Genomic DNA, 26651 nt, shown 5'->3' with positions numbered 1-26651 from the left:
CAGAGATGAGCACATATGCAGAACCCTCAACATTTCAACAGCGAGAAAATCAAAGAACGTGAAGAAACAAATCCAAATATTCTTTCTCAACTTTTATTCTACATTAATACCATTAAATAACCCAAACCAAACCTTAAATGTGCACTGCCAGACATCTGAGAGCAGCTTGAATTTTGCAGAGCTTAATTTAAAAGCAGCTTCATTCACCCCTCGAGCTTTAAAGAGAAGGCCTGTCAATTACTATTCCCACGCTGACAGAGGCTTTAGGCGCCACGAGGAACAAGCAGGAAGGCAACAAAAGCACAGAAAAATGAGCACATCTTGCAATGATAATAAAATAAATAAATAGGAAAAACAGTGGGTGCAAAAAGGGTAACTATTGAACTTGCAGTATGTTACATTACAATAAATGACCACTTTTGTCCTTCAGTATGGTTTAAAACCTGAGAAATAGCCTTAACTTCTTCAGGAATGAGGAGCTAACAGCTAGTCTGAGAAGCGCCTTCGTAACACAGCTTCCATCTCAGTGTTACTTTAAAATGCTATTGTGCTTTACATGTTTTTAAGGTAGAACTTGAGATTCCTGCTAACCTTCTTAAACCTGTTTGCAAAAAGACTTTACAGGAGGACTCGTTTTTACAATGAAGGCCAGGCCAAGAAGCAGCATTAGGAGAAGAATTAAATCAGCAATGATACAAGCATAAACACAGTACATCACATCCACTTGTAAAAAGAAAACAGCATCATCATTCATGATATTCAGACATCTCACCTTGGATAACAGCAATGCAACTCACTTACTGACTCCGTTTGCTCCGTAATGTTTTATCTCCACAAATAACACAAGCCTGGAGGATTTCTGCTGTGTGGTGGAGTTGCTAATGCTAATAGCCAAGACTCGCTCTACTGACTTCTGGCTGCTAAATCAACAAATCCTTCTGTGGTCATAAGTCAAGGTGGGCGAGGTTTCAAACACTCCTTTTCCATGTGACGTAGAAGGGACTTGGTTATCTCTGACCCGATCATTTTCCCGATTATCTCAGCATGCATGTGAACCTCAGAGGGACCAACTGCATTTGAAAAGGAACAAGTTTTTCCGTGAACGAGACCTCTAAACAACGTTTTAAAGCTCCTGTCCTAGTTGCGGTCTCTCTGTCCCACAGGCAGGTTTTCATGGATGTACTCCATGACACCCTGTTCAGAGAAATCCGCTACGGTGTGCCCATCCCCTCTCAGGATCCACTTGGTGGAGAGAAGCCCCTCCAGGCCTACAGGACCGCGGGCATGGATCCGAGCTGTGCTGATACCAACCTCTGCTCCTTTAAAGAAGGGAAAAGTTATTAAAAGTCGAACATAATATGAAACAGCTTTTAATCTAATATTTGTATCATAAAACAATCACAAATAAATAACGCAAATTTCACAAGTCATCCGTCATACCCTTTGTATCATTTTTAAAGAGCCAAACATTTGTGTATTTTTTTAATCAGGAGTAAAAGTTAAAAAGGCTTTTTGAAAGTCTTTCAAAACATTTTTACAAGCTTGTAGTTCAGAAATTTTTTTTCACCATTTAGGATAGTTAAAAAAGACCCTAACCCTAACCCTACGCATCCATGATGCATCAATTTCTACTAAACATGAGTAATTTTGTTACATTTTTTGAGAAAATATCACAGTACAAATATACAGAGGCTGGTCCTAAAATTAGAAACTCATGACAAAGTTAATTTATTTCTGTAATTCCATTCAAAAAGAGAAACTTGTATGTTATATTCATTCATTCTTTACATACAGACTTGCATATTTCAAATGTTTATTTATATTAATTTTGATAATTTTAATTGAAAACTTAAAATTAAAATCCTAAATTCAGTATCTCAGAAAATCTGAATATAAATTAATAACAATGCAAAAAAAGGAATTTTAGAAATGTTGTCCATGTATGAACATGAAAAGTATGACCATACGCAGCACTCAATATTTAGTTGGGGCTCCTTTGGCCTGGATTACTGCAGCAATGCGACGTGGCATGGAGTCATGGACGTAATATTGGGGTGGGGTTGGGGGGGTCGCAGGGGGGACATGCCCCCCCCCCCTACTTTTTCCAAAGTCAAGTTTTGTTCCCTGCATTTTTTACCATCCAAAAACAACATTACACTATATTTAATAGACACTGGTTGAGCACTAAAATGGTAAATGGCCTGTATTTTGATATAGCGCCTTCTAGAGTCCTGGAACCCCCCAAGGCACTTTACAACACAACCAGTCTTTCACCCATTCACACACACATTCATGATTATGCACAAGTAGGTGACCAGTTCAGGTTTACGCAGAGCAGAAGGAAGGAGAGAGCTCTGGCCACACAGGTTAAACATTCCTACTTTAAGAAAACCGTGAAATTGCATTGTTTATGTGCTACCTGGGCACTCTAAATATTTATTTAAAATTAAATCAAAGGAAATTGTAATGGTATTGAATGTTTATTAATTACAATTTGAAAAAAATAAAAGTGATGGGGAAATAAGTTTGGGATCCGCTGCTTTAGACCATCAGCAGCAGTCCAGTCCTTTTTGTCTTTAGGTCAGGCGAGATGCTTCTGCCACTGTCTAAGGAGTGTGACGGCTGAAACCATGTACGTCTGTGCGTGGTGGTTCTTGAAGCACTGACTCCAGCTGCAGTCCACTCTTTGTGAATCTCCTCCACATTTTTATAGGTTTTGTTTCACAATCCTCTCCAGGGTGCGGTTATCTCTATTGCTTGCACACGTTTTTTCTACCACATCTTCTCCTTCCCTTCACCTCTCTATTAATGTGCTTGGACACAGAGCTCTGTGAACAGCCAGCCTCTTTAGCGATGATCGTTTGTGTCTTGCCCTCCTTGTGGAAGGTGTCAATGGTCGTCTTTTAGATAAATGTCAAGTCAGCAGTCTTCTTCATGATTGTGTAGCCTACATAACTAAACATAACTAAACTGAGACACCATTTAAAGGCTTTTTCAGGTGTTTTGAGTTAATTAGCTGATTAGAGTTTGGCACCAGGTGGTCTTCTATATTGAACCTTTTCACAATATTCTAATATTCTGAAATAATGGATTTGGGATTTTCATTAGATGTCAGTTCTAATAATCAAAATTAAAGAAATAAACATTTTAAATACATCAGTCTGTGTGCAAAGAATTAATCTAATATTCAAGTTTCCCTTTTTGAATGGAATATCTGAAATAAATCAACTTTGTCATGATATTCCAATTTTATGACCAGCACCTTTAAAATACTAGAAGTCCCAGAATGCACTGTGAGAGAAATCTTGTCACAAGCCCAGAGGCCCCTCCCCCTCAGCAGTATCCATTCTCAGAAAGGACTCAGCAACCAGGTGAGAGGCAGTCTCCACTAGCGATGGGTACCGAATTCGGTACTTTTTAAGGTGCCGACCGAATTCCATAGTACCGACTGAGCACCGATTCACATCATTTGAAATGGTGCCTCGTTTCGGTACCCGTCCTTCATAACGAGAACTTGCCTAGACAGCTGCGCATGCGCAAGAGCGTTATGTCGTCGGTCGCTGCGAGCCAGTTGTAAACAGAGCAGCATGGTAGAAAGAACGCACGCTAAAGCTTGGATCCACTTCACCAAATGTGATGGGTAACTGGGTGATGATGAAACCAGCGACAACGATCTAAGTGAGACATCCTCATCTTAATCTGCTCTGGTTGGTAAATAAAATGTTTAAGATAATGTTAGCTTGATATGTTAGCTTCCGTTTCGCTAATGGTGCATTCGCTTTCTCCTCGGAACTCCGAATTTCCGACTAGAAGAACATGAACGCGCTCTAAAGTTTGGCTTCACTTTACTAAATGCGACGGGTGATTGGATGAAGATGAAACCAGTGACAACGATCTAAGTGTGAGGCATCATTGTTTTAATCTGTTCCAGCAGTTAAATAAACTGTTTAAGATAACATTAGCTTGATATGTTAGGTAACATTGCCGCCATTGTTATCAGCTAATGGTGCGTTCGCTTTCTCCTCGGAAATTCTAACTTCCCAGTAGGAAAAATCAAATGAAAAAGGACGGCAAAAGGAATGAAGATACACAGTAAATTTTGTTCACAGTAAATATGTTTGCTTCAGTTTAATTATCAGCTTATAAAACTACAAGGACGATGTTAAAATACAAACAGTTGAATGTTATTTATCGTGATATTTATCAAATATTGTTATATATTGAGAAAAATTTATATTTAATTATAAAAGAGAATTAAAATATTAAACATTCAAAAGTACTTAAATTTGGTACTGTTAAGTACCGGTGTCGATTCCTAGGTACCGGGAATTAGTACCGAATCAATTCAAATGTCAAAGGTACCATCCCTAGTCTCCACTCTGCTTTTTGTTTTGAAAAACAACAACTCCAAACCAAATACACACCACAGTTTACTGACAGTTAAGCTGAGATAATTGGGTTTTAACTACTCAATACATTTGTTTGAATCAGATGAATTAATCAGATGGAATACGGAATATTACTGTTAGCTGCAACACTTACACTACAGTTAAATGATGAAGAATGGGAGCAACCTTTTAACAAAAACATCATCCCTTAGGGGTTGTCTTTCTACTTATGTACTTCTAATTATATCTGGCAAAAAAGGTCAAGAATACATTTTGGAAAGACTTGTTAGAAAAAGGAAAGAGGCAAAAATGCACAAATATTACTAACCAAGTCCAAATCGATAGCCATCAGCAAATCGAGAACTGGCATTCCAGAAAACACAAGCACTGTCCAGCTGTTGCAGGAACCCTTCAGCTGTCTCCTCTGGAGGAGGAGGAGACAAAGAAGACGACAACTTTTATTTTGTGCTCCAAGTTCCTTTATAATGTTAAATGCAACATAAATTTGGGCAATAATGTCATCAGGAAACAAAGGCAATTGAATATGTTAAGCAGCTGATATGAATATCAATAGACATTAAAATAGAGAGCATAAAAAGCCATAGTTCTTTTGAAGGTTTCCATCAATACAAAGCTGTCTACTTAAATGAACTAATTGATGTAATTTTATTTTCTCACTAGGGGGCAGCAAAACATCCTCCCATGTTGGTGAGCTGATCCTCAATGAAGAAATGGAAAAGGCAAACTGTGCCTTTTTGTTTTCAAATGCTGATCAGTGTTGATTATGACCAAACAAAAGAATGCAAAACACATCAGATGATTATTTTTTTACTGACTGGAAGGACTAAGCTTCAGCCCTTTAGCATTTTTATTAGCATGATTCAAGTTTTGATGCTGTGCATTTTAACCTGACTCTGTCCTCCATGATAGAGTCCAAAGGTAAAGGCGAGCACTCATCCTGACATTAAAATGCCACTATTCAATGTAAGAAAGGAAGAAGGAACAGGAAGTTAATCCATTCATTGGAAAAAAATAATGTTTAATTCTTGCATCAAGAAGTACCACGAAGTGGGAAGAGACCAAAACTGACATGGGTTGCCTTTGTCATGATGAGGTAAAATTGCCGGAGAGATTTTGCTCTATTAAAATTCAATTCCTTCTTACGAGCGAAAGCTAAAAAAAGCTGCACTTACGGTTTTCTGTGATGATCACATCTGTGTGGGAGCTGCCATACTTGTGTATATGATCCACGGCCTCCTGCATGCTGTCCACCACCTCCAGACAACACTCCAGCTCACCGAACTCTGTGCGTAGGGATCTGGTCTCTGATGGACTGAACGTCAGGTAAGAAGCAAACCGTGGACCAGCATGGATCTTCACCTAATGACACCACACAGAACGTTAAAGATTTTCAAATAAAGTACGCTATTTATTCAACTTGGCACAAAGTATAGGGCTGCAGCTATCAGATATTTTAGTATTCAAATATTCTATCAAATCTTCTGTTGATTAGTAAAATATTTTATTTGATGATGTTTCATGTGAAACTAAACTGTGGTCTGCTGCTAAAAACATGAAAATAAAACAATACAATTATAAAAGGATCAGTAATATGTATTAAATTGGTTATGTCTAGTTCACCTCTTTCCCAGCTGATATTTAAGGTTTATAAATATTTTATGGAACAAATTTGACTTATATTTCATTAACATTTGAAGTTTGTATTAAAGTTTCTTTTCGGAGTATTTCTCTTACCCGGTGGCACCATCTAGTGGCTGACAAGCATATCACACAAATAATATCTCCTTCCGTTTTTTTTTCTTGTTTACAAATGTGTTTCTGTAGCCAACAAACAGATTTGTTTCCATTTAACAGTTTTCTTGGACCAAGGAAGGACAGTATCCTTGCAAGCAAGGCGCCAGGCCTCGCAAGACATCGCCTCACGAGGCCTGGCGCCTTGACATTGAAAAGCACCCTCAATTTCTAATGGTAACAATTTACTGATGGCAAATATTATTATGTACCGGTTGGCAACATAATCCAGTCTAAAATGTATTCAAATGAAGCTTTTGTGAATTATGTGATACAACGGCTTGCCACAGTCTTCTGCACTGTGTGGAGCAGGCTCGTGTTGCGGATTCTCTGTAGCAACAACCAGAATCCAGGTAGCAGCTGCAGCGCTGCTCCACACCGCTGCAGCTGCAGACTTCGACAAAACGGGATGGTGGGGATTTTTCTTCTGCTTGTAGAGTTTAGTCATTCACAACGTCATGTTTTATCTGAATCCCACTTGATCGTGAGCGTGCTACACGCTAAGTTTAGCAAATCTGCTCAAAGTCTCACTCTTGATCCCAAACTTTGGACCATTTCTGCCTTTTACAATGATTTGTGTCTTTGCTGGTTTCTCTATTTTCCTCCACAGCACCTAGAGTACCACGTAGCAGCGCACCAGTAAAATGTGCTCAGACTGAGGTGTGCACATTTAACAAAGCTTCGAATCAGTAAAAATTAATCGAGGAATTTAATAAATCAAACTATTCGATGATTCGTTTCAGCCCAAACAAAGACTAAAGAATGTAGTGTTTGGTTAATTAGTTCTTTAGTATAACGATTCTTTGCACAAAAAAAAAATGTTGGTAAGTTGATAAATTGGTGTAAAACTGCCAATATGTAGTTTTGTTGCAATATGTCATAATAGCTGCATATTGATGCCTATCTTTTATATGTGTGTAAGATTGGAGTGTAATACTGAGGGTGAATATGGATAAATGTGCCTTTATTTTGTTTATTTTACCTGTTCAGAGCGCAGCATGTCAATTATCTGATCAAACAACGGAGTCTTGAGAATGCTGCGGTGAATCAGCAGAGTCTCCATGGCATTACATGCAGCTGGGTAGTCACACTTCGAGTCTCGGACTAAAAATGAAAGGACCGTTCAAAGCAGGCAGTGCTAATGAATTACTATAGAGTGAATTTGAGTCTACAAACCAATTTTTATGACTTTGTCAATGCTGGCATCTGCATCAACATAAACGTGGCAGATCCCTTCACTGTGACCCAACACCGGGATGCCCTTAGTGGCTCTCTGGATATCCCGCACTAGTTGGGATGAGCCTCTGGGGATAATCAAGTCAACCATCTTGTCTAGCCGGCAAAGATCTGCCACATCCTCACGAGTGCTCACCTTAAAACGGCGTGCAAGGTTTGCATACAACAGTTGGGAATTTACGATGTGTTTGGATTAAACATTTCATGAGTAACACACAAGGTTTGCATTGACTGTTCATGAAAATTTGGGGAAAAACTTGCCATTTGTACAGCTTCTCGGACTCCATGCACAGAGAGAGCTTCCTGAGCGAGTTGATGCAGAACACGATTGGTGTTCGCTGCTTCTTTTCCACCCTTCAATAGAACAGCATTGCCACTAGCTATGGCTAGAGCCGACACCTTCAGAAGAAGAAAAGATATAGACTGAGTCATTACTACAAATATTTTACAAAGAGGCAAAAGGTCTACTCCAGCAGTAACATTATATCTGCACAAGGTCTATGCAAGTTTCTTGAAATTTTCATTATACAGTCTTCTTTACTTTTTGATTTTGGAAACCTGGAATACACTTGACTTCTTTATACGAATAATTTATCAACAACCTTCACGTTCTTTGATTTTCCAAGTAATTCAAGGACATTTCTCCATCATTACCTGTGGCAAGCAATCAGGTCGGGCCTCAAAGATGACCAGAAGAACACCAATGGGCACTGTAATCTGCTCCAGCTGCAGATTGTTAGCCACCATAGTTCTTCGCAGCACTCGGCCGATGCTGTCCTGAGCTGCCATGGCGATTTGACGCAGACCAATGGACAAACCGTTGAGCTTGGCTGGTGTGAGGCTCAGACGACTCAGCATAGCTGGAGGCAAAACGCCTGGGAGAAAGATAACATCAAGACTGTAATGAAATATACAAGATTATCACTTGATGAGATGTTAGAATCTGCTGATAAAAACTTTTTTTATTGGGGTTCAAAAGGTGCAATATGTAAGAATGAAGTAAGAATGCCATCCTGTGGTCCAATTTGGTTACTACAACCCATTTTCGAAAGAAATGTGACTTTCTCACTAGGGTTGAAGGGATTAACCGGTTTAACTATTGACCACAGTGTGAAATGTTGCAGTTAACCCATAAATCCGGCAACAACAACCACAGAGACTGCTTCTTTTTCACTAGAAAGCGATTGAAGTCTCCTGTGTGGGAATATTTTATATTCCCAAAGCTGATAAAGGAGAAATAAGGAGAAATAACCCAAACCCTTTTTCTTACTCCCGTTCTGTGCGTTTCATGGCAGCTGCCCGCTACAACTCAACTCCAGAAGATTCTAGATGGCAAGGGAAGACGAGTCATACACAGTAAGTTGATAAGTAAATAAATACATCTCACTGTATTTCTGAGTTGTTGGTCATTGAAAAAATTGCTTGAGATTTATTGTGAGCTTACTATTAGTTTCACTGTTAGCACTGTTAGCTCAATGTTAGCCTCTAGCCGTGTTCACCAGATATTAGAATAAATTAAAAAGATGATGTGGCTTCTTCAGCCAGATGTACACTGTGCAACGGTTTCCTTGCAGGAGAAAGTTCACGAGTCATGTTCTTCTCACACAATACGATCCAATGCCTAGATGTGACCTGACTGCTCGTGTAGTAGCAGCGCATTGGAGCTAAAATGTGCTAAAAATAGTAGTTTTAACACAAAATGTCAAACTTTCCAATCCAAAAACCCTAAAGACCCCAAGACTGTTGTGCTGACATTGACGTCTGTTGTCCTTCAGGCATGCCGTAGCTGTAGGAGGACATGCATGGGCTACATTGTAGCTCATCATCAGTGTGTGAATGTGTGTGTGAATGGGTGAATGACTAATTGTGTTGTGAAGCATCTTGGGGGGTTGTAGAACGCTAAGAGGTTGCTGTACAAATACAGGCCATTTACCAGGCCATTTATTTGATTGTAAAAATCTTACATGTTGCACCTTTGAGTTAAATCCCTTAGCAGGAACATGTCAAAATTAAATATGACAGTTAAAACATAAAACTTTCCAGAAAAGTTTGTCTCCATTTGGTTTTTTTTCCAGCTCTGTCTTAGACTGAAAAAGGCAGTTTCCTGTTACCTGCACTGACAGCCATCTCCATGTCCATCTTGTTTGCTGCCAGAATTTCTTCCTTCCTCTCAGTCAACAGCTCTGCTAGACGGCAAATGATATCACGTCTCTGACAACACAGACGACCACAAACATGCAGGCTCAGCACAAAGCAGATCTGTCCACTAAAGTTTTGCTGTGGCTGACAAGATAGGGATGCAACTAACATCATCAATTATGAATGCTCATAACCTACAAAAACACACTTAAACTGCAAATCTCAAAAACAATAGGATGACATGTTCTGATCCAGACGCAGGTGTCACCTGGTCTGGCTGGAGAGAAGACAGGACTCTTCCCAAGCTTTGTGCCAGTTCTGCCTGCTCCTCCACAGACGGACCTAAAACAGATCCATGGACAAGATTAACAGAAACAGCAGCTTCCATAAGGTTACAGAACTAAAGGTGGAGGAAAATACCTCTGACTTTTGATTGTACGCACCAGCAGGTTTGATTTCAGAGAAGAAGGTTCCTACTTTCTTCCCCTCCACTATATCAGTAATGACATGGCCCGTTACTTTGGGGTTGGTGCCATTAGCTATGACCACAGAGGTCCCACCCTGCAGAGCCCAAAGAGCTGCCTTGACCTGAGGCATTTGAAACATACATTAGAAATATTATTTAAAAATCTATTAAACTCACTCAGTAAACAAAATCCTGAAAGCTGATTTCTTACTTACTGTAAGTCCTCTAATACAAGCCCAGGCCTTTATTTACCCCCGCTGACAGCGAGACTGGCTAATGTAGAAGACCCGGCCGGTAATGGAATACGGGCCAATATTAGAGGATTTACGGTAAACAGAATGAAAACATAAACCACAACTTCCAGTAAATCTCTACTATTTTTGCATCCACATTTCACAAATTCTCGACTACGATTGTGTCTATTTGGGCTGTTAAAGAACTTTTACAAAACTAAAATTGAAATAGTTCAGGTTTGGTTTCACATCCTGATCTCACTGTTGTGGGATTCTATAACACAAAGATTGTTCTGTTTTAATTATAATTAAAAAACTGACATAGTAACATGCTACAATGTGTTTGGGGCTCTAACTGCTTCAGTGACTGAGTGTGTCTACTGCACCTTGGCCTCCATGCCTCCAATTCCGACTCTGGACTTTGTGCCATAGGTGATGGACTGCTGGTCTCCAGGATAGAAAGTATCTATGAGCTTAGCATCATCTGTTCCAGGTGGGTTGTTATAAAGTCCTAGAAAATAAATAACCTTTGTAAAAGCTACCTGCTGAAAAGAAAAAAATACATTTTGTCCTAAAAACACTCAATATTTCCAGTTCTGGTCCTAGAGAGGCACCATCCACCATGTCTTTGGCTCTTCTCTGGTATAACTCACCTGATTTGAGTTAACTAATGATTAACAGACTTCAGCGGAACGTGAGGACATGCTGAAGCGGTCACTCAACAATTGAATCAGAGAAAAAAAAGAAAATATCCAGGCTTGTGCCTCTCCGGGACCAAGACAGGACACCAATGCTGGAATTATCCAATCCATAAAACATCATAGTAAAATCTGATTTCAGGAACCTTTTAAACAAATGTGCTTATTTTCCTTTTTATTTTCTGTAAGAAATAAAAAAAATGTTTCACAGAAGATATTTTAACACCAAACAGCCCTTCCATGAGCCCTAAATGATTATATTTCTGGTAGTCTGATGTGGATAGCATTTCTAATGGCCTTGGTTCAGAGAAACAGAGATTGATGACGGAATAATGGAGCAAACAGCCACACAGGACTGGGAAAAGGGATTGTAGCCATTAAAAAAATTCTCTAATGCAAAAATGTCATAGTTGATTATTCACACAATACTTCGTAAACCTTTAAACTGCCATATTGTTGCTAATAAAGCATTCTACTGATATTTACAGCAGGCATTAGAGGAACATCTGTAAACATCCTGGGAGTAATAGTGTATTTCTGGCATAATGTGTGTAATAGTAGGAACAAAACAATGTAAAAACACACAAACTGCTGTAACATTTTTAGAATAGAATGGTTTTGAGATGGCAGAAATCTACTTTCTAACTGGCACCACTGGGATTAGATATTAACCCATCTGTCTAGGTGTAAATAAACTGCTTCTCCAAACTGAGGGTGTTTAAAGAACCATCTGCAACAAGTGCAATATCATCTGGTAATCTGAAAACGTGTGAATATAGGAGCTTGTTTATAAAATTAGACATCCATTTTTCATCTTTCTGGTTACCAGGATCAGGTTACCTGGTTACCTGAGTCATGCTTCCCAGTGGATCCTGCTGGAGTGTGACTCTACTACAGGATACAGCCCTGCTGGTTTGAAACATGAATGCTAGTCTCTGTTTGTTGTTCCTGCTCAACACTCAGTCATCACTGGGCTTCGACTCTTCTGAGGTGGCAAAGACATATGGCGTTGCTACCCAGCTGCCAACCTAAACCGTTGTTGTGGTAACACTCGTACCTTCCACATCAGACAGCGTGATGAGCAGGTCAGCCTTCATCTCCACAGCCAGCCGTGCTGCTAGACTGTCATTGTCCTTAATGCTGATTATCTAAAGATAAACATTTATAAGCAGAATTAAACTTTATTTAATCAATTTGTTCATTTATTGTCTCAGAGAACAGAATTAATCTGATAAATACAAGAAAAAATATGAAAACTCATCTCTGCCAAAGTTTGCAAAAAGTAAAAGGAGAAAACAATTAATCACAAGGTCTATTTTTAAATAAATGTAGCTTCAAATTTTAGCACATGCAACTTTTTTTCATTGTGACAATTTTTGTGTCTGCTTGCAGGGATGTTTGAGACAAACCAGATCACTTTTGAAATATCTGAGACAAAAGGGTGTTTTAAGCCACCTCTGCTGGGGAGCGTGTAAAGGAGCCATTTAACACCACGTCTAACTACACGGTCTGCCCACTTGTGCATGCATTTCCATCCATCCACTCCCTGCATGCACACGTCTTAATGAATAAAAGAAGAGTTGAGGCAGACGAGATTCAGCATGTATGTGTAGATGATGAAATCTTTGTAGATAATAAATGGTGCATGTAATGTGCAAAAACTGCCAACCCCTCCAGCACCCCTGCTGTTACTGCCAGCGTCGCACCCATGCTGCCTGTACCCACATTTACCCCCTGCAGGTCGCTATCGGGTTCTGGCGGGGGTACCACAGCATCGTTGGTGTTGATAATGGGCACGATGTTCATGCGCAGCAGCTCCTGCAGTGTGCTGTTGAGATTCTGCCTCTTCTCATCATCGTGGAAATCCAAATTCGTCACCAGGACCTGACAACATAACAGGGAAGCAGGGAGTTAACTGAATGCTGTTAACAAAGGGGGGAACATCTAAATCCAAACACTCAATATACTCAAGTGGGTATTTTTCTGTGAAGTGGACATGTACCTGAGCAGTGCATGTGCTGTATTGAGTAAACATGGCTTCATACAGGGCCATCAGGCCACTCTGTCCAGCAGCAGCACAGGCCCGGGCCTCCAGAACCGGCACAGACTGCAACATAAATGGTTTTATTCTATTTATTCATCTCAAAAAATATGATCAAACCATGCAATCCTGCAAAGGATAAAGGTATACAAGAGTGTGAACATTTTTAAAGCAAAGACCAAATTTGTACTGCAGGGTCCTTACGTGTATTTAACTTATATATCCCATGACAATAGTATGTGAGCTGAATTTATTTTAGGAGGTTCAGTATTTCTGACTTCATTGGAAAAAAAGTTAACTATTTTAAAAAATCTAGAAAAATACTTAAAATGCATTAAAGTAACGCGTTGTTATTATTAAGAGTGGGAATTGTATGTATTAATTATGATTATTTTTTTAAATAACACATAAAAACTTGACCCCTTTGTGCCCGAGCATCCCCCTGTTAAGGTACAGAAAAGTTTAGAAATCTGTAAAAGTTATAGTCTTTCCTTGTACTGTGGTATAATGTAGGCAATATGTCCATTTATTTTTTGCTAAGCCTTTCCCCCGTCCCGTAGATCCCCACACATTTTGAACTGTGTATCTTTAAAAAATAATACATAAATGGGTAAACAACTTTTTGTGAGAATAATAAACATAGAACAGTGTATTTTTGCTCTGTTGGCTGGCTAGAGGTTCACGAATAAGAGAAATTGCTCCCAGCCAGAACCACAGAAGTAGGGGAAAGGGCTTAAAGATGCAATGCATTTTTCCACCTCTAGATGGTGATCTCTGAGAACACAACTTCAGATTTCTGCTTTAGTGACAAAGTGGCAGCAGTTGTCCTGCTTCGTAAAAATGGTAAACACATGAAATGATTGAATCACTATGGTAAAAACAAAAATATGAATAAAAATAAAAGTCAGCAGTCAAATGTTTTATTCTCTCTGAATATTGTTAATCTACTCTACTGCATTTTTTTAAATTTCTTTGAGTAAATAAAATTGGATGAAATACGGAGACAACAATCTACAGCAGAGATCTCAGTTTGCATTCGTTTCAAAGATCTGCTATTTGTTCTTATAACTCATTTAATTTGACTATTATAACAGACCTTTACCATGTTGTTCTACCCTCTCTTACCACGTCTTTGAGCTGATTGTTTCCAGAATGCAGAGCCTGTCGGACGCTCTGGGACAGCAGGATTTCATGTCTTAATCTCTGTTTGCCAAATGCCACGGCTCCGCTGGTGACAATCATCATCTCCCTGCCCTGATTCTGCAGCACTGCAACCTGGACAAGAAAGACGGTTCGTGTTTTTGTTGTTTTGAAATTGGAGTTTAGAATATTTCCACAAGCCTTAAAGATGATTATTGTTACACTTGAGTCTCACCTGCTCTACGATAGAAGCCAGCCGACCCAAGGCCAAACCGCACTCATCCCCACGGGTGACCACGGCACTACCGAGCTTAACTACGATCCTCTTAGCATGACGCAGCTCACCACGATGTGCAAAGGAGCTACCATGGACTCTACTCTGCAGAGCTAGAAATGAGAAGGTTTCAAATGGTAGTAATAAACTTTAAAAATAACAAATAATCATAACAAATAACAAAATAACTATAAGAAGCAATGAATAACATGATTTCACATACGCATCTGAAAAGAGATGGAAAAACATACACACTGATACAGATGTAGTGCTTCTTAAAGGGACACTATGCAACTCTTTCATATTTTTAAATCAATTTCTTGAGACAGTATGTGCTAAAATTATCCTTTACGAGGTTAATGAAAAGTCACTCAGACCCCACCGCCCTCTGTGGCCAGACTACTGCATTTGTATCTTCAGAGTGTTGGATTTAAAACAAATGTAGCTGACTACCTGGCGCTGCAGTCTGCTTCCAGCACGTTTTGTATTTTACATCATGATTTGTTTAATTTAGTGATGAATCACTCCTGCAGACACCAATGAAGGCTGGGGAGACGTTTCAGCTGTTAGATCAAGGTCTTAAAAAGACAAACGCACAGCGAGGAGATAAGTTTTGCTTTTGGTTCTACTAAATGAACAATAAGGGGTGCTAAAAGCAAGCCAAAACTGCCTGGTGTCCCTATTAACCACAAAAATGTCAACACACCTTAGATGTTTAGTGACCACTTCACTGACTGCACACCTGGCTGCCTCTCTAAACTAGGACTAGGACTGGTACTCCCCGCACAAACTTAAAGGATGCAGGGTTGTTTTGAGACCACAGATTGGATGACTCTCTGCCAAGGATGTGAAGAGGACATCAATGCCATGACTGGACATGTCACTGCCTATATAAACTTCTGTGTGGACAACATCATACCCACCAGAACAGTGAGATGCTTCGCTAATAACAAACCCTGGATGACCAGTGAACTGAAGAATCTGCTAAATGAGAAAAAAGAGCCTTCAAGGAGGGAGGCAGGGAATTATTGAGGAGTATACAGAAGAAACTGAAGATCAAGATCAAAGACAGCAAGGAGGCATACAGGAAGAAACTGGAGAACAAACTACAGAGGAACAATATCAGAGATGTCTGGTCAGGGATGAAGAAGATCACAGGCTTCAAGCAGAGGAAGGATTGCACAGATGGCAGCCTGGACACAGCCAATGAAATGAAAAAGTTCTTCAATAGGTCGGTTCAGGAACAAATGTTCTTTGACTTCTCCAGTGAATGTAACACTATGGAGCCTGATGTACTTTGCCAGAAACTCCAGAAGACACAGGTGGGGGCCTCAACCATCGCCTGGATTAAAGACTACCTGACAAACAGACCACAGTTTGTGAGGCTGAGGAACATCAAACCAGGCGATCAGTAACATTGGAACACCACAGGGGACTGTACTCTCACAATTCCTTTTCACCTTGAACACCTCAGACTTCCAGTACAAATCAGAGACCTGTCATCTACAGAAATACTCAGATGACTCTGCAGTTGTCGGGTGTATCAGAGATGGACAGGAAACAATCATCTGATCTTTAATGTGAACAAAACAAAGGAGATGATTTTAGACTTCAGAAGAAACAGGGTGGAGTTAAACACAGTTTCCATCATGGGAGAAGAAGTGGAGGTGGTTGAGGAATACAAATACCTTGGAGTTCACCTGGACAACAGACTGGACTGGAGACAGAACAGCGAAGCCGTTTACAAGAAGGGACACAGCAGACTGCACTTCTTAAGGACGCGTAGGTCCTTCAATGTCTGTAGCAAGATGCTGCTCATCTTCTAGAAGTCTGTTGTTGAGAGTGTAATCTCTTCAGCCATCGTCTGTTGGGGTAGTAGCATCAGAAGCAGGGACCTGAAAAGGCTCAACATATAGAACATATAGAAATGATAGTTTCTTGTTTCTTGTTTCTTGTTTCTTTCTTCTTCCTCTTCTTCTTCTTCTTCTTCTTCTTCTTCTTCTTCTTCTTCTTCTTCTTCTTCTTCTTCTTCTTCTTCTTCTTCTTCTTCTTCTTCTTCTTCTTCTTCTTCTTCTTCTTCTTCAAAAGCCTAATAAAAAAGGCTGGTTCTGTTCTGGGGACGACTGTGGAACCACTGGAGGAGATGATGCAAAGAAGGATTCTCCAGAGAATCAAGAAAATTATGGACAACCCTGAGCATTCTCTTCACAAGACTGTCTGACAACAGAAGAGTGTCTTCAGTCACAGGCTTCTTCAGTTTCGCTGCAACACTGACCGCTACTGGAGATCCTTCCTGCCAAACAGCCATTGTAATATACAACAACTCTTTGATGACTTGATTATTATTATTATTCGGAGCCACTACAGCAATCAATTTCCCTCTGGGATTAATAAAGTATTTTTGAACTGAATTGAATTGAACTGAATTGAATGAATGTGTGAGAACTCCTGCTCATTGTGTTAGCATCAATCTGTGCAGATCAAACTTAACCATTTAAACTTTTAACAGTCACATTGTTTGAAAAGAAAAACTTTCATGTGCACATTTAGCTGAACTGATTAACTGATGAATGGGTGTGAAGCTCTTGCTCACGTGCATCCGTAACCTGGGAAACAGATAATCACAGCCTTCAAAGCGCCACATCAGCAGTACAAGCAGAAAAAAACCTTTGCTGACACGGCACATCTTTCTGGACCAATGAGGCAAATGAGTGGGGATGACAGAGAGGAAGAGAGAGATCGGGGAGAAACTCACCACAAGTTTTCTAAACTAGAATTAGTCAAACAGAAACATCCCTACTGGCACAAAAATCTACAGCAGTCAAACAGATGTAATGGTAACTTTTTAACCTACAGTGGTCTCCTTATCCAGTGTATTGATAGGAACAAACAACATATTTTCTCATTTTAACTACGGTGAAATATTAAGACGGCATCAGCCAATTCATACAAGTTACAATTAAAGATAGTTTTTGGTTAATATTTTTTCTTTAATCCTGTTTAAAGTACCATTAGAGTCTGCAGCTAGCACGTTATTGCATAACTTCCAATTATTATTATCTTTACTTTTTGATAAAAGATTTTATTTCAAAGTAGAAAATGTCAGAAAACAGACATTAAGCTTTGCTAATATATTTAAAATACACCTTTTGTTGATCCAAATTAAAATAATGAAGTGAATTTTAACACTATTATTATTAAAAGAGGAGAGCTTAAATTAGAAATTTCGTCATATTTACTCAAAAGTTGTCCTCAATTACTAAAATAGTGATCAAGACATAGTTTATCCCACATTTACCATAAAAGTCCAATTTCCTCCATTTTCTTGTGATCAGGTGATTTGGTCTGGTTTATCTTGCTGGATTACTCTGATCAGGCTAAAACAGACATTCATGACAGGAAACATTTGAATGTAGCAGTGAAGCATGGCTTGCCTTGTGTCAGTGGTCTGATGAGCAGCTGCAGGAAGTGTCTCTGTGGTCCAGGAGGGACTGAGAAGAAGCACGGAGGCAGCCTTCGCACCAGCATCGTCCGTTTTCCTTTCATTAACAAAGGATGTCAGGCACAGAGACAGCTGCTTGAACACGTTATGGTTGCCAGAAAGTGATGACAAAAACAACTTCAAACACCCCCCAGAACACTGGTGTCAAGCCAGCCTCCAATTCCAGCATTGCAGTCAAGCCAGCCTCCAGTTTGTTTTCTGTTCCCCGTCTATTCAAGTTATTACGGGAATGGATGTGGAAACCGGATTTCAAAATAAAATTCAACTTCAAGTGAATTATCAGATATTTTAAGAACATAATAAGAAATTATTTAGGCTTGTTCAATATTACCGCCCTGTCAATATCAAGGCCATCTTATTTTGGATTTCAAAGTAAAAGTTCTGTGAATTTTGATTTTTAAACTACTCTTTCAATGACTTCAGAATGCTCTTGAAAGTAAAAGTCATATTTCCAAAGAGTAGTTGCATTTTGTATCAACACTATCCAACCACAGCAATTTGAAATTGCCCATATTTGACCGACTCTTAACGATTTCAAAATGCTCTAAAATGGAAAATTGCTGTTTCCACAGGGTAATTCCACTTTAGATCAACAGTATACAACCCCACAGTGAAACCATATCAATATCAAGTCATTCTGATGTTGCCTTCCAAAATAAAGGCCTTTCAAATTGTCCATAATTGACTTACCTTTAATGATTTCAAAATGCTCCAAAATAGAAAATTGCTGTTTCCACAGGGTAATTCCACTTTAGATCAACAGTATACAACCCCACAGTGATACCTTATCAATATCAAGTAATTCTGATGTTGCCTTCCAAAATAAAGGCCTTTTTAAATTGTCCATAATTGACCTGATTTTCAGTGATTTCAAAATGCTGTAAAATAGAAAATTGCTGTTTCCACAGGGTAATTCCACTTTAGATCAACAGTATACAACCCCACAGTGATACCATATCAATATCAAGTCATTCTGATGTTGCCTTCCAAAATAAAGACCTTTTCAAATTGTCCATAATTGACCTACCTTTAACGATTTCAAAATGCTCTAAAATAGAAAATTGCTGTTTCCACAGGGTAATTCCACTTTAGATCAACAGTATACAACCCTACAATGATACCTTATCAATATCAAGTTATTCTGATTTAGCTTTAAAAAATAAAAGCATTTTCAAACTTCCCATATCAGACTTACTCCTGGAACAGTTTCAAAATGCTCTAAAAAGAAAAAATTCTTTTTTCACATGGTATTTCTGCCTTAGAATTATTCTGAAATGTTTTTTTTTATTCTTTCTGTTACTGACATGTATGTTTTGATGTGCACTGGTTTTATTTTGAATGACATCTCCAAGGCCTTTTAATTTATAATAGTCTTGTATTGTTTTTTCTTTTTACTTTGTTTGTCAGGTGTTCACCACATTTAAAACCCACAAAAAAATACAATAGTTATTTTTAAAATTAGTATAGAGGTGGAGAATAAACTCAGCTGTGGTGTCTTTTGTCTTATGCAGTCAGAGAGATTATTGAATGTTTGGGTGGATGTATTTTCCTCTGTGGTGGGTTACGAAGTGCACCCACCACCCCAGGCTCCTTGGGGCTTGGTGGTGGTGCTAATGTAGGCCCCCGTCCAGATGGGCATTTGTGGCTTCCAGGGGTGCCTATGGGTCAGCGGGGCACCTGGCCACACGAGAGAGTACTTTGCCTTCACTTCCCTCCCCTCCTCATTCCCACTCCATCACACCGCCACACATGCAGGGCTTTGGGTTAGGAAGCACCTTTAATGGTATCATGACTGCACCTTTTGGACTTTACAATTTACTCTCCTTTTATTGAGCTGTTCCCTTTTTCTGGGATTTGTTTTCAAAGATAAACAGATTTACCTATCTTACTTTTATGAAAATGGTTCTATTTCATAACATTACAAATACAAAGAAAAGATTGTGTCATTAATGTTTTCAAAACTGTACGTTTCTTTCAAAACTGCACACACAAAACCCCAAACGTAACACACAACTCCCTAAACCGTGGCTTCCCTTTGCAACAAAACCCTGCCATCACACATCGTAACATGTTCCCAAAATGGAACGCGTGTTTTCATTTGGGAGACACAGCCACATTTTCACATGACATACACATACCAATCATTGCTTAAACACAAGTAGCCTTTGGGTGAACACTACCAAGCATGGAAAGAACACTGAAGAGCAAAACTGAAAACACAATTGTCTAAATGGAACACAATGAATTACACACTGAATGTATGACAGTGCCCACTTTTCTCTGGGACAAACATTAGACATCACACAAATTTTGAGACAAAACATTTTATTTTTACAGTTAGTTTTAGCAATCGAAAAAAACTGTAAAAAGAGTCTTATATGGGCAATTTAAAAATGTCTTTATTTTGGAAGGCAATATCAGAATGACATGATATTGATATGATATCACTGTGGGGTTGTATACTGTTGATCTAAAGTGGAATTACCCTGTGGAAACAGCAATTTTCTATTTTAGAGCATTTTGAAATCACTGAAAGTTTGGTCATATATGGGCAATTTAAAAAGGCCTTTATTTTGGAAGGCAACATCAGAATGACATGATATTGATATGGTATCACTGTGGGGTTGTATACTGTTGATCTAAAGTGGAATTACCCTGTGGAAACAGCAATTTTCTATTTTAGAGCATTTTGAAATCACTGAAAGTTTTGTCGTATATGGGCAATTTAAAAAGGCCTTTATTTTGGAAGGCAACATCAGAATTACTTGATATTGATATGGTACCACTGTGGGATTGTATACAGTTGATCTAAAGTGGAATTACCCAGTGGAAACAGCATTTTTTCATTTTAGAGCATTTTGAAATCGTTAAAGGTAGGTCAAATATGGACAATTTGAAAGGCCTTTATTTTGAAAGGCAACATCAGAATGACTTGATATTGATATGTTGTCACTGTGGGGTTGTATACAGTTGATATAAAGTGGAATTACCCTGTGAAAACAGCAATTTTCCATTTTAGAGCATTTAGAAATTTTTAAAGGTAGGTCAAATATGGACAATTTGAAAGGCCTTTATTTTGGAAGGCAACATCAGAATGACTTGATATTGATATGGTATCACTGGGGGTTGTATACTGTTGATCTAAAGTGGAATTACCCTGTGGAAACAGCAATTTTCTATTTTAGAGCATTTTGAAATCACCGAAAGTTTGGTCGTATATGGGCAATTTAAAAAGGCCTTTATTTTGGAAAGCAACATCAGAATGACATGATATTGATATGGTATCACTGTGGGGTTGTATACTGTTGATCTAAAGTGGAATTACCCTGTGGAAACAGCAATTTTCTATTTTAGAGCATTTTGAAATCACTGAAAGTTTGGTCGTATATGGGCAATTTAAAAAGGCCTTTATTTTGGAAGGCAACATCAGAATTACTTGATATTGATATGGTACCACTGTGGGATTGTATACAGTTGATCTAAAGTGGAATTACCCAGTGGAAACAGCATTTTTTCATTTTAGAGCATTTTGAAATCGTTAAAGGTAGGTCAAATATGGACAATTTGAAAGGCCTTTATTTTGAAAGGCAACATCAGAATGACTTGATATTGATATGTTGTCACTGTGGGGTTGTATACAGTTGATATAAAGTGGAATTACCCTGTGAAAACAGCAATTTTCCATTTTAGAGCATTTAGAAATTGTTAAAGGTAGGTCAAATATGGACAATTTGAAAGGCCTTTATTTTGGAAGGCAACATCAGAATGACTTGATATTGATATGGTATCACTTGGGGTTGTATACTGTTGATCTAAAGTGGAATTACCCTGTGGAAACAGCAATTTTCTATTTTAGAGCATTTTGAAATCACTGAAAGTTTGGTGGTATATGGGCAATTTAAAAAGGCCTTTATTTTGGAAAGCAACATCAGAATTACTTGATATTGATATGGTACCACTGTGGGATTGTATACAGTTTATCTAAAGTGGAATTACCCTGTGGAAACAGCAATTTTTCATTTTAGAGCATTTTGAAATCGTTAAAGGTAGGTCAAATATAGACAATTTGAAAGGCCTTTATTTTGGAAGGCAACATCAGAATGACTTGATATTGATATGTTGTCACTTTGGGGTTGTATATAGTTGATCTAAAGTGGAATAACCCTGTGAAAACAGCAATTTTCCATTTTAGAGCATTTAGAAATCGTTAAAGGTAGGTCAAATATGGACAATTTGAAAGGCCTTTATTTTGGAAGGCAACATCAGAATGATTTGATATTGATATGTTGTCACTGTGGGGTTGTATACAGTTGATCTAAAGTGGATTTACCCCGTGGAAACAGCAATTTTCCATTTTAGAGCATTTTGAAATCATTAAAGGTAGGTCAATTATGGACAATTTGAAAGGTCTTTATTTTGGAAGGCAACATCAGAATTACTTGATATTGATTCAGTATCACTGTGGGGTTGTATAATGTTGATTTAAAGTGGAATTACCCCGTGGAAACAGCAATTTTCCATTTTAGAGCATTTTGAAATCGTTAAAGGTAGGTCAAATGTGAACAATTTGAAAGGCCTTTATTTTGGAAGGCAACATCAGAATGACTTGATATTGATATGGTGTCACTGTGGGGTTGTATACTGTTGATCTAAAGTGGAATTACCCTGTGAAAACAGCAATTTTCCATTTTAGAGCATTTAGAAATCGTTAAAGGTAGGTCAAATATGGACAATTTGAAAGGCCTTTATTTTGGAAGGCAACATCAGAATGATTTGATATTGATATGTTGTCACTGCGGGGTTGTATACAGTTGATCTAAAGTGGATTTACCCCGTGGAAACAGCAATTTTCCATTTTAGAGCATTTTGAAATCATTAAAGGTAGGTCAATTATGGACAATTTGAAAGGTCTTTATTTTGGAAGGCAACATCAGAATGATTTGATATTGATTCAGTATCACTGTGGGGTTGTATAATGTTGATTTAAAGTGGAATTACCCCGTGGAAACAGCAATTTTCCATTTTAGAGCATTTTGAAATCGTTAAAGGTAGGTCAAATATGAACAATTTGAAAGGCCTTTATTTTGGAAGGCAACATCAGAATGATTTGATATTGATATGGTGTCACTGTGGGGTTGTATACTGTTGATCTAAAGTGGAATTACCCTGTGGAAACAGCAATTTTCCATTTTAGAGCATTTTGAAATCGTTAAAGGTAGGTCAATTATGGACAATTTGAAAGGTCTTTATTTTGGAAGGCAACATCAGAATTACTTGATATTGAAATGTTGTCACTGTGGGGTTGTATACTGTTGATCTAAAGTGGAATTACCCTGTGGAAACAGCAAGTTTCCATTTTAGAGCATTTTGAAATCTTTAAAAGAGTCTGTCAAATATGGGCAATTTCAAATTCTTGTGGTTTGATAGTGTTTGATAGTGTTGATACAAAATGCAACTACTCTATATGACTTTTACTTTTAAGAGCATTCTGAAGTCATTGAAAGAGTAGCTCAAAAATGAAATTTCACAGGACTTTTACTTTGAAATCCAAAATAAGATTGCTTTGATATTGACAGGGCACTAATAGTGAACAAGCCTAAATTATTTGTTATTATGTTCTTAAAATATCTGATAATTCACTCGAAGTTGAATTTTATTTTGAAACCTGGTTTCCACATCCATTCCCGTAGTAACTTGAATAGACGCGGAACAGAAAACAAACTGGAGGCTGGCTTTACACCAGTCCCACATCGAAACTTCACAATGACAAAATAACCACCCCAAATATTTCATTCTTATTTAACCACAGCTCGCCTATTGGACTTCTGTTTTCTTTGTGGTCTGTTTAAAATCTTCTATAAAGTTTTTTTTCTCTCTAATTATCACTTAGCAGACTCCGCCCTTCAAAATAAGAGCTGCCGATGATGAAACAATCGCACGGTCTCTCCAATGCCACACTGCTGTCCGTTAACTAAATCCTGCTTTTAACAACAACATAAAAGTCTCATATATTATCATTGTGTCTTTGACAATAGCATTAAATGGTACAAGGAGGTTTGCTACATTGATGAAGTGGCAGGATGTGACGTATAGCCAGAAAATTGACTGGAAGACAACATTCAAATAGGTCATTTCCAAAATAAATAATGGCTGCATGACGAAAAAATGTAGGCTATATAATTTTGTTCATCAGTTGTATTACTTTTGTCTTTTTATTGCGGGTTTAGTAATCAAAAACTACAATTACTTCACCACATGAATAAATGTATAATTTGTTTAAAATATTTTGCTGTTAAAAGATATATAATGTCAAACAAAGTTTTGTTTTGGTTAAAGGTAAAGGCTAGATTGTAATTCAGTATATTTTTAGGTATCTCAAAACAATAAATACAATGTTATTACTTTATACATATTCTTCTTTTTATGAAGTAAACTTGAAAAATAAACAGCTGCTTAAATTCTTAGAACATATGTGGTCTGTACAATTCAGTTTGTTTCTGTCTCATATATTGAGTATAACTGGAATACAGATTTTATAAGTTTATGTCAGAGAGTACAATGCTATTCTAAAAATTTGTTATTCCAAATGTGAAGCAAAATTCAATATAAAATTTCCCCACTTTAAATATAATTGCATTTTATCTCTAGTGGCTTTCATGTAAAAAAATATTGTTATTTATTTATTTACCTTTACCTCAACTATGTGTTTCTAGTGAAATAGTACAGATGTCTTTACTCTCGGTTCACTGATTTTTAACGAACAGGAAGTCAGAAATGTTCGGCCCATGGTCCTGATTAGCTCTTTTTCTCACCGTCCATCCTTCATTTGTTCTGCATGGCAACGAAAAGTCAAAGTGATCAAAGTTTTCTGATGTGTACCTGCACCATATCCTGCTGGGGCAAAATGAAAAGCATCCCAGGGCAGAATTGACCAACACCACTGAACCCCCACTGCCCCTAGGACCATAGATAACTAAATTGGCTCCAGTTGCTCCAGTTAAATGTGTGTTATTCCATTATATCACTCCTGTGATTTTTTCTGTTCCCTGCTTTTACCCTTTATCTGTTCTTCTGTGATCCTCTTTGCTCTTTTATCTGTTTATCAGACTCAGGGGAAGGAACAGCCCTTTACCTTTATCCTGCTTTCTCTAATCCACTAACTGTTCGTTCACGAGGGTTTGCGTGCAGCTGTGCATGTCTACCTGTTGTGTGTGTGCACAAAATTTAGGTGAAAGTCTGTCTGTCTGTATTTATTTTTGTTGGGGTTGTTTCTCTTTCCATTACTTTCCATCCATACTGTGGAGTCTTGATTTTCTTGCGATAAACTGTATTTTTAAAAATTAATGTAATCTTTCTGTGCATATAATCAATAAAGAACCTACAGCAAATATTTAGAATTAATTATAATAAATTAACAACACTGTTCATTTTAAATACCGAAGCATTAAAAAAATGTCAGCTTATCCTGTGTAATTTTGTCAATGTGAGAGACTGACAAAAGAAAAACTGTTAAAAAGTAGTTTTTAGTAAAATACGTCAGACATTAAAGCAGTAGATTTACGCTACAGAGTATGATTTTTCCTCTAAAGACTGGACCCAGGAGGTGTGTTTTTAAGATAACTATGCAGGTGGTCGAGCTGCCGACACACAACCTCACAACGCCCCCAAACTCAACCTACGTGAGGTTAGCCTGACCAGTTATCCTGGCAATAAGTGAAGAAGATCAGAGTGTGCAAGGTGGACCGCAGTTTGTGTGGCGTAGTTGTGACAGAAACAATCATCAAGGGGAAAATGGCCAAAGCCAAGAAAATGAAAGAAACAACGTTAAAAACTAGAAGAAAAAATGATTTGTTAGAATCAAAGATGCGAAGAAATAGTTTTTTGTTCATATATCTGCTTTTCATAGTATTATACAGGTGATTTTACAATCTTTTACATTACGTCTAATGTCAGTAAGATACGTTTCCTTATCGTCTTACTGATTCAAACAACCAAACTTGTCTTTTTGAAAAGTTTTTTATTGAATTCAACAAATGCTTTTGTCTAACATGAGGACCCCTTCAGCAAGCGCTCAGGGAGGGATGAGTTTTGTTTCCTTATTTAAGAGATCAGGGCTTCATTGAAGACATTGATATATTCTTTTGAGCTGAGCCAAAAGACAAAGCCTCACTTTACTGGTCCCTTCCAACCCTCCCCTGTGGTCATGAGACTTGGATCATTGTGAACAAGATCCTAATATAAGTGGGCTAAAATGGGCTTCCAGTGGGGTGGCTGTATTCAGACTTTGAGATTAAGAGCTTGGAATTAAGCTTCTCTTTTTTCTAAAATCAACTGAGGTAATTTGGGCATGTGATTGGAAAACCTCTGAGTCTGTTTCCTTGGGAGGAGATTAGATGGAAGACCCAGAGCCAGACAGGATGGATCTCTGCTTTCAATGACCTATCTATGGTGGCTCAGAGATGGTATTCTGTTGACCTATTTGAGCTACTGGTGTCTTTTTATAAACTCAAACCAGTCTGCTTGACCTTTGACATCAACAAAGCTTTTCTGTGACCCACTGTTCACTGGATAGTTTCTCTTTTTCAGACTACGAGTTAACCCCAGATATGGCTGGGGGTGAAAATCACACAGTATCATCAGCTTAAAAATCCACCAGTTCGTCTTGCACCAACACCCATGCTACATTCAAAGTCACTTAAAGTGACGGTGTGTATTTTCCATC

At 38.2% G+C, this 26651-nt stretch overlaps 1 protein-coding gene across 2 annotated transcripts; it reads right to left on the bottom strand.

Annotated features, from left to right (window-relative positions):
• aldh18a1 (aldehyde dehydrogenase 18 family, member A1) lies at positions 1–14567 on the bottom strand. Of its 2 annotated transcripts, none has more exons than XM_070545428.1 (16): positions 14389–14567; positions 14139–14288; positions 12975–13079; positions 12704–12856; positions 12030–12120; positions 10661–10785; positions 10019–10163; positions 9844–9917; positions 9548–9647; positions 8091–8311; positions 7698–7835; positions 7377–7572; positions 7183–7304; positions 5582–5768; positions 4717–4812; positions 1–1313 (listed from the first exon to the last, which is right to left on the bottom strand). In XM_070545428.1, exons 2-16 carry the CDS (start codon positions 14256–14258, stop codon positions 1138–1140), a joined length of 2049 nt encoding a protein of 682 aa, XP_070401529.1. In that variant the 5' UTR covers positions 14259–14288; positions 14389–14567; the 3' UTR covers positions 1–1137. The 2 variants fall into 2 exon arrangements, with proteins under 2 accessions (XP_070401529.1, XP_015818119.3); XM_015962633.3 differs by having other exon boundaries at positions 1–1319; positions 14389–14549.
• Between the last annotated feature and the right edge of the window lie 12084 nt (positions 14568–26651).

Source organism: Nothobranchius furzeri, chromosome 16, assembly GCF_043380555.1.
Source record: "Nothobranchius furzeri strain GRZ-AD chromosome 16, NfurGRZ-RIMD1, whole genome shotgun sequence".
Taxonomy (NCBI): domain Eukaryota; kingdom Metazoa; phylum Chordata; class Actinopteri; order Cyprinodontiformes; family Nothobranchiidae; genus Nothobranchius; species Nothobranchius furzeri.
This window is presented reverse-complemented; position numbering and strand designations above follow the sequence as displayed.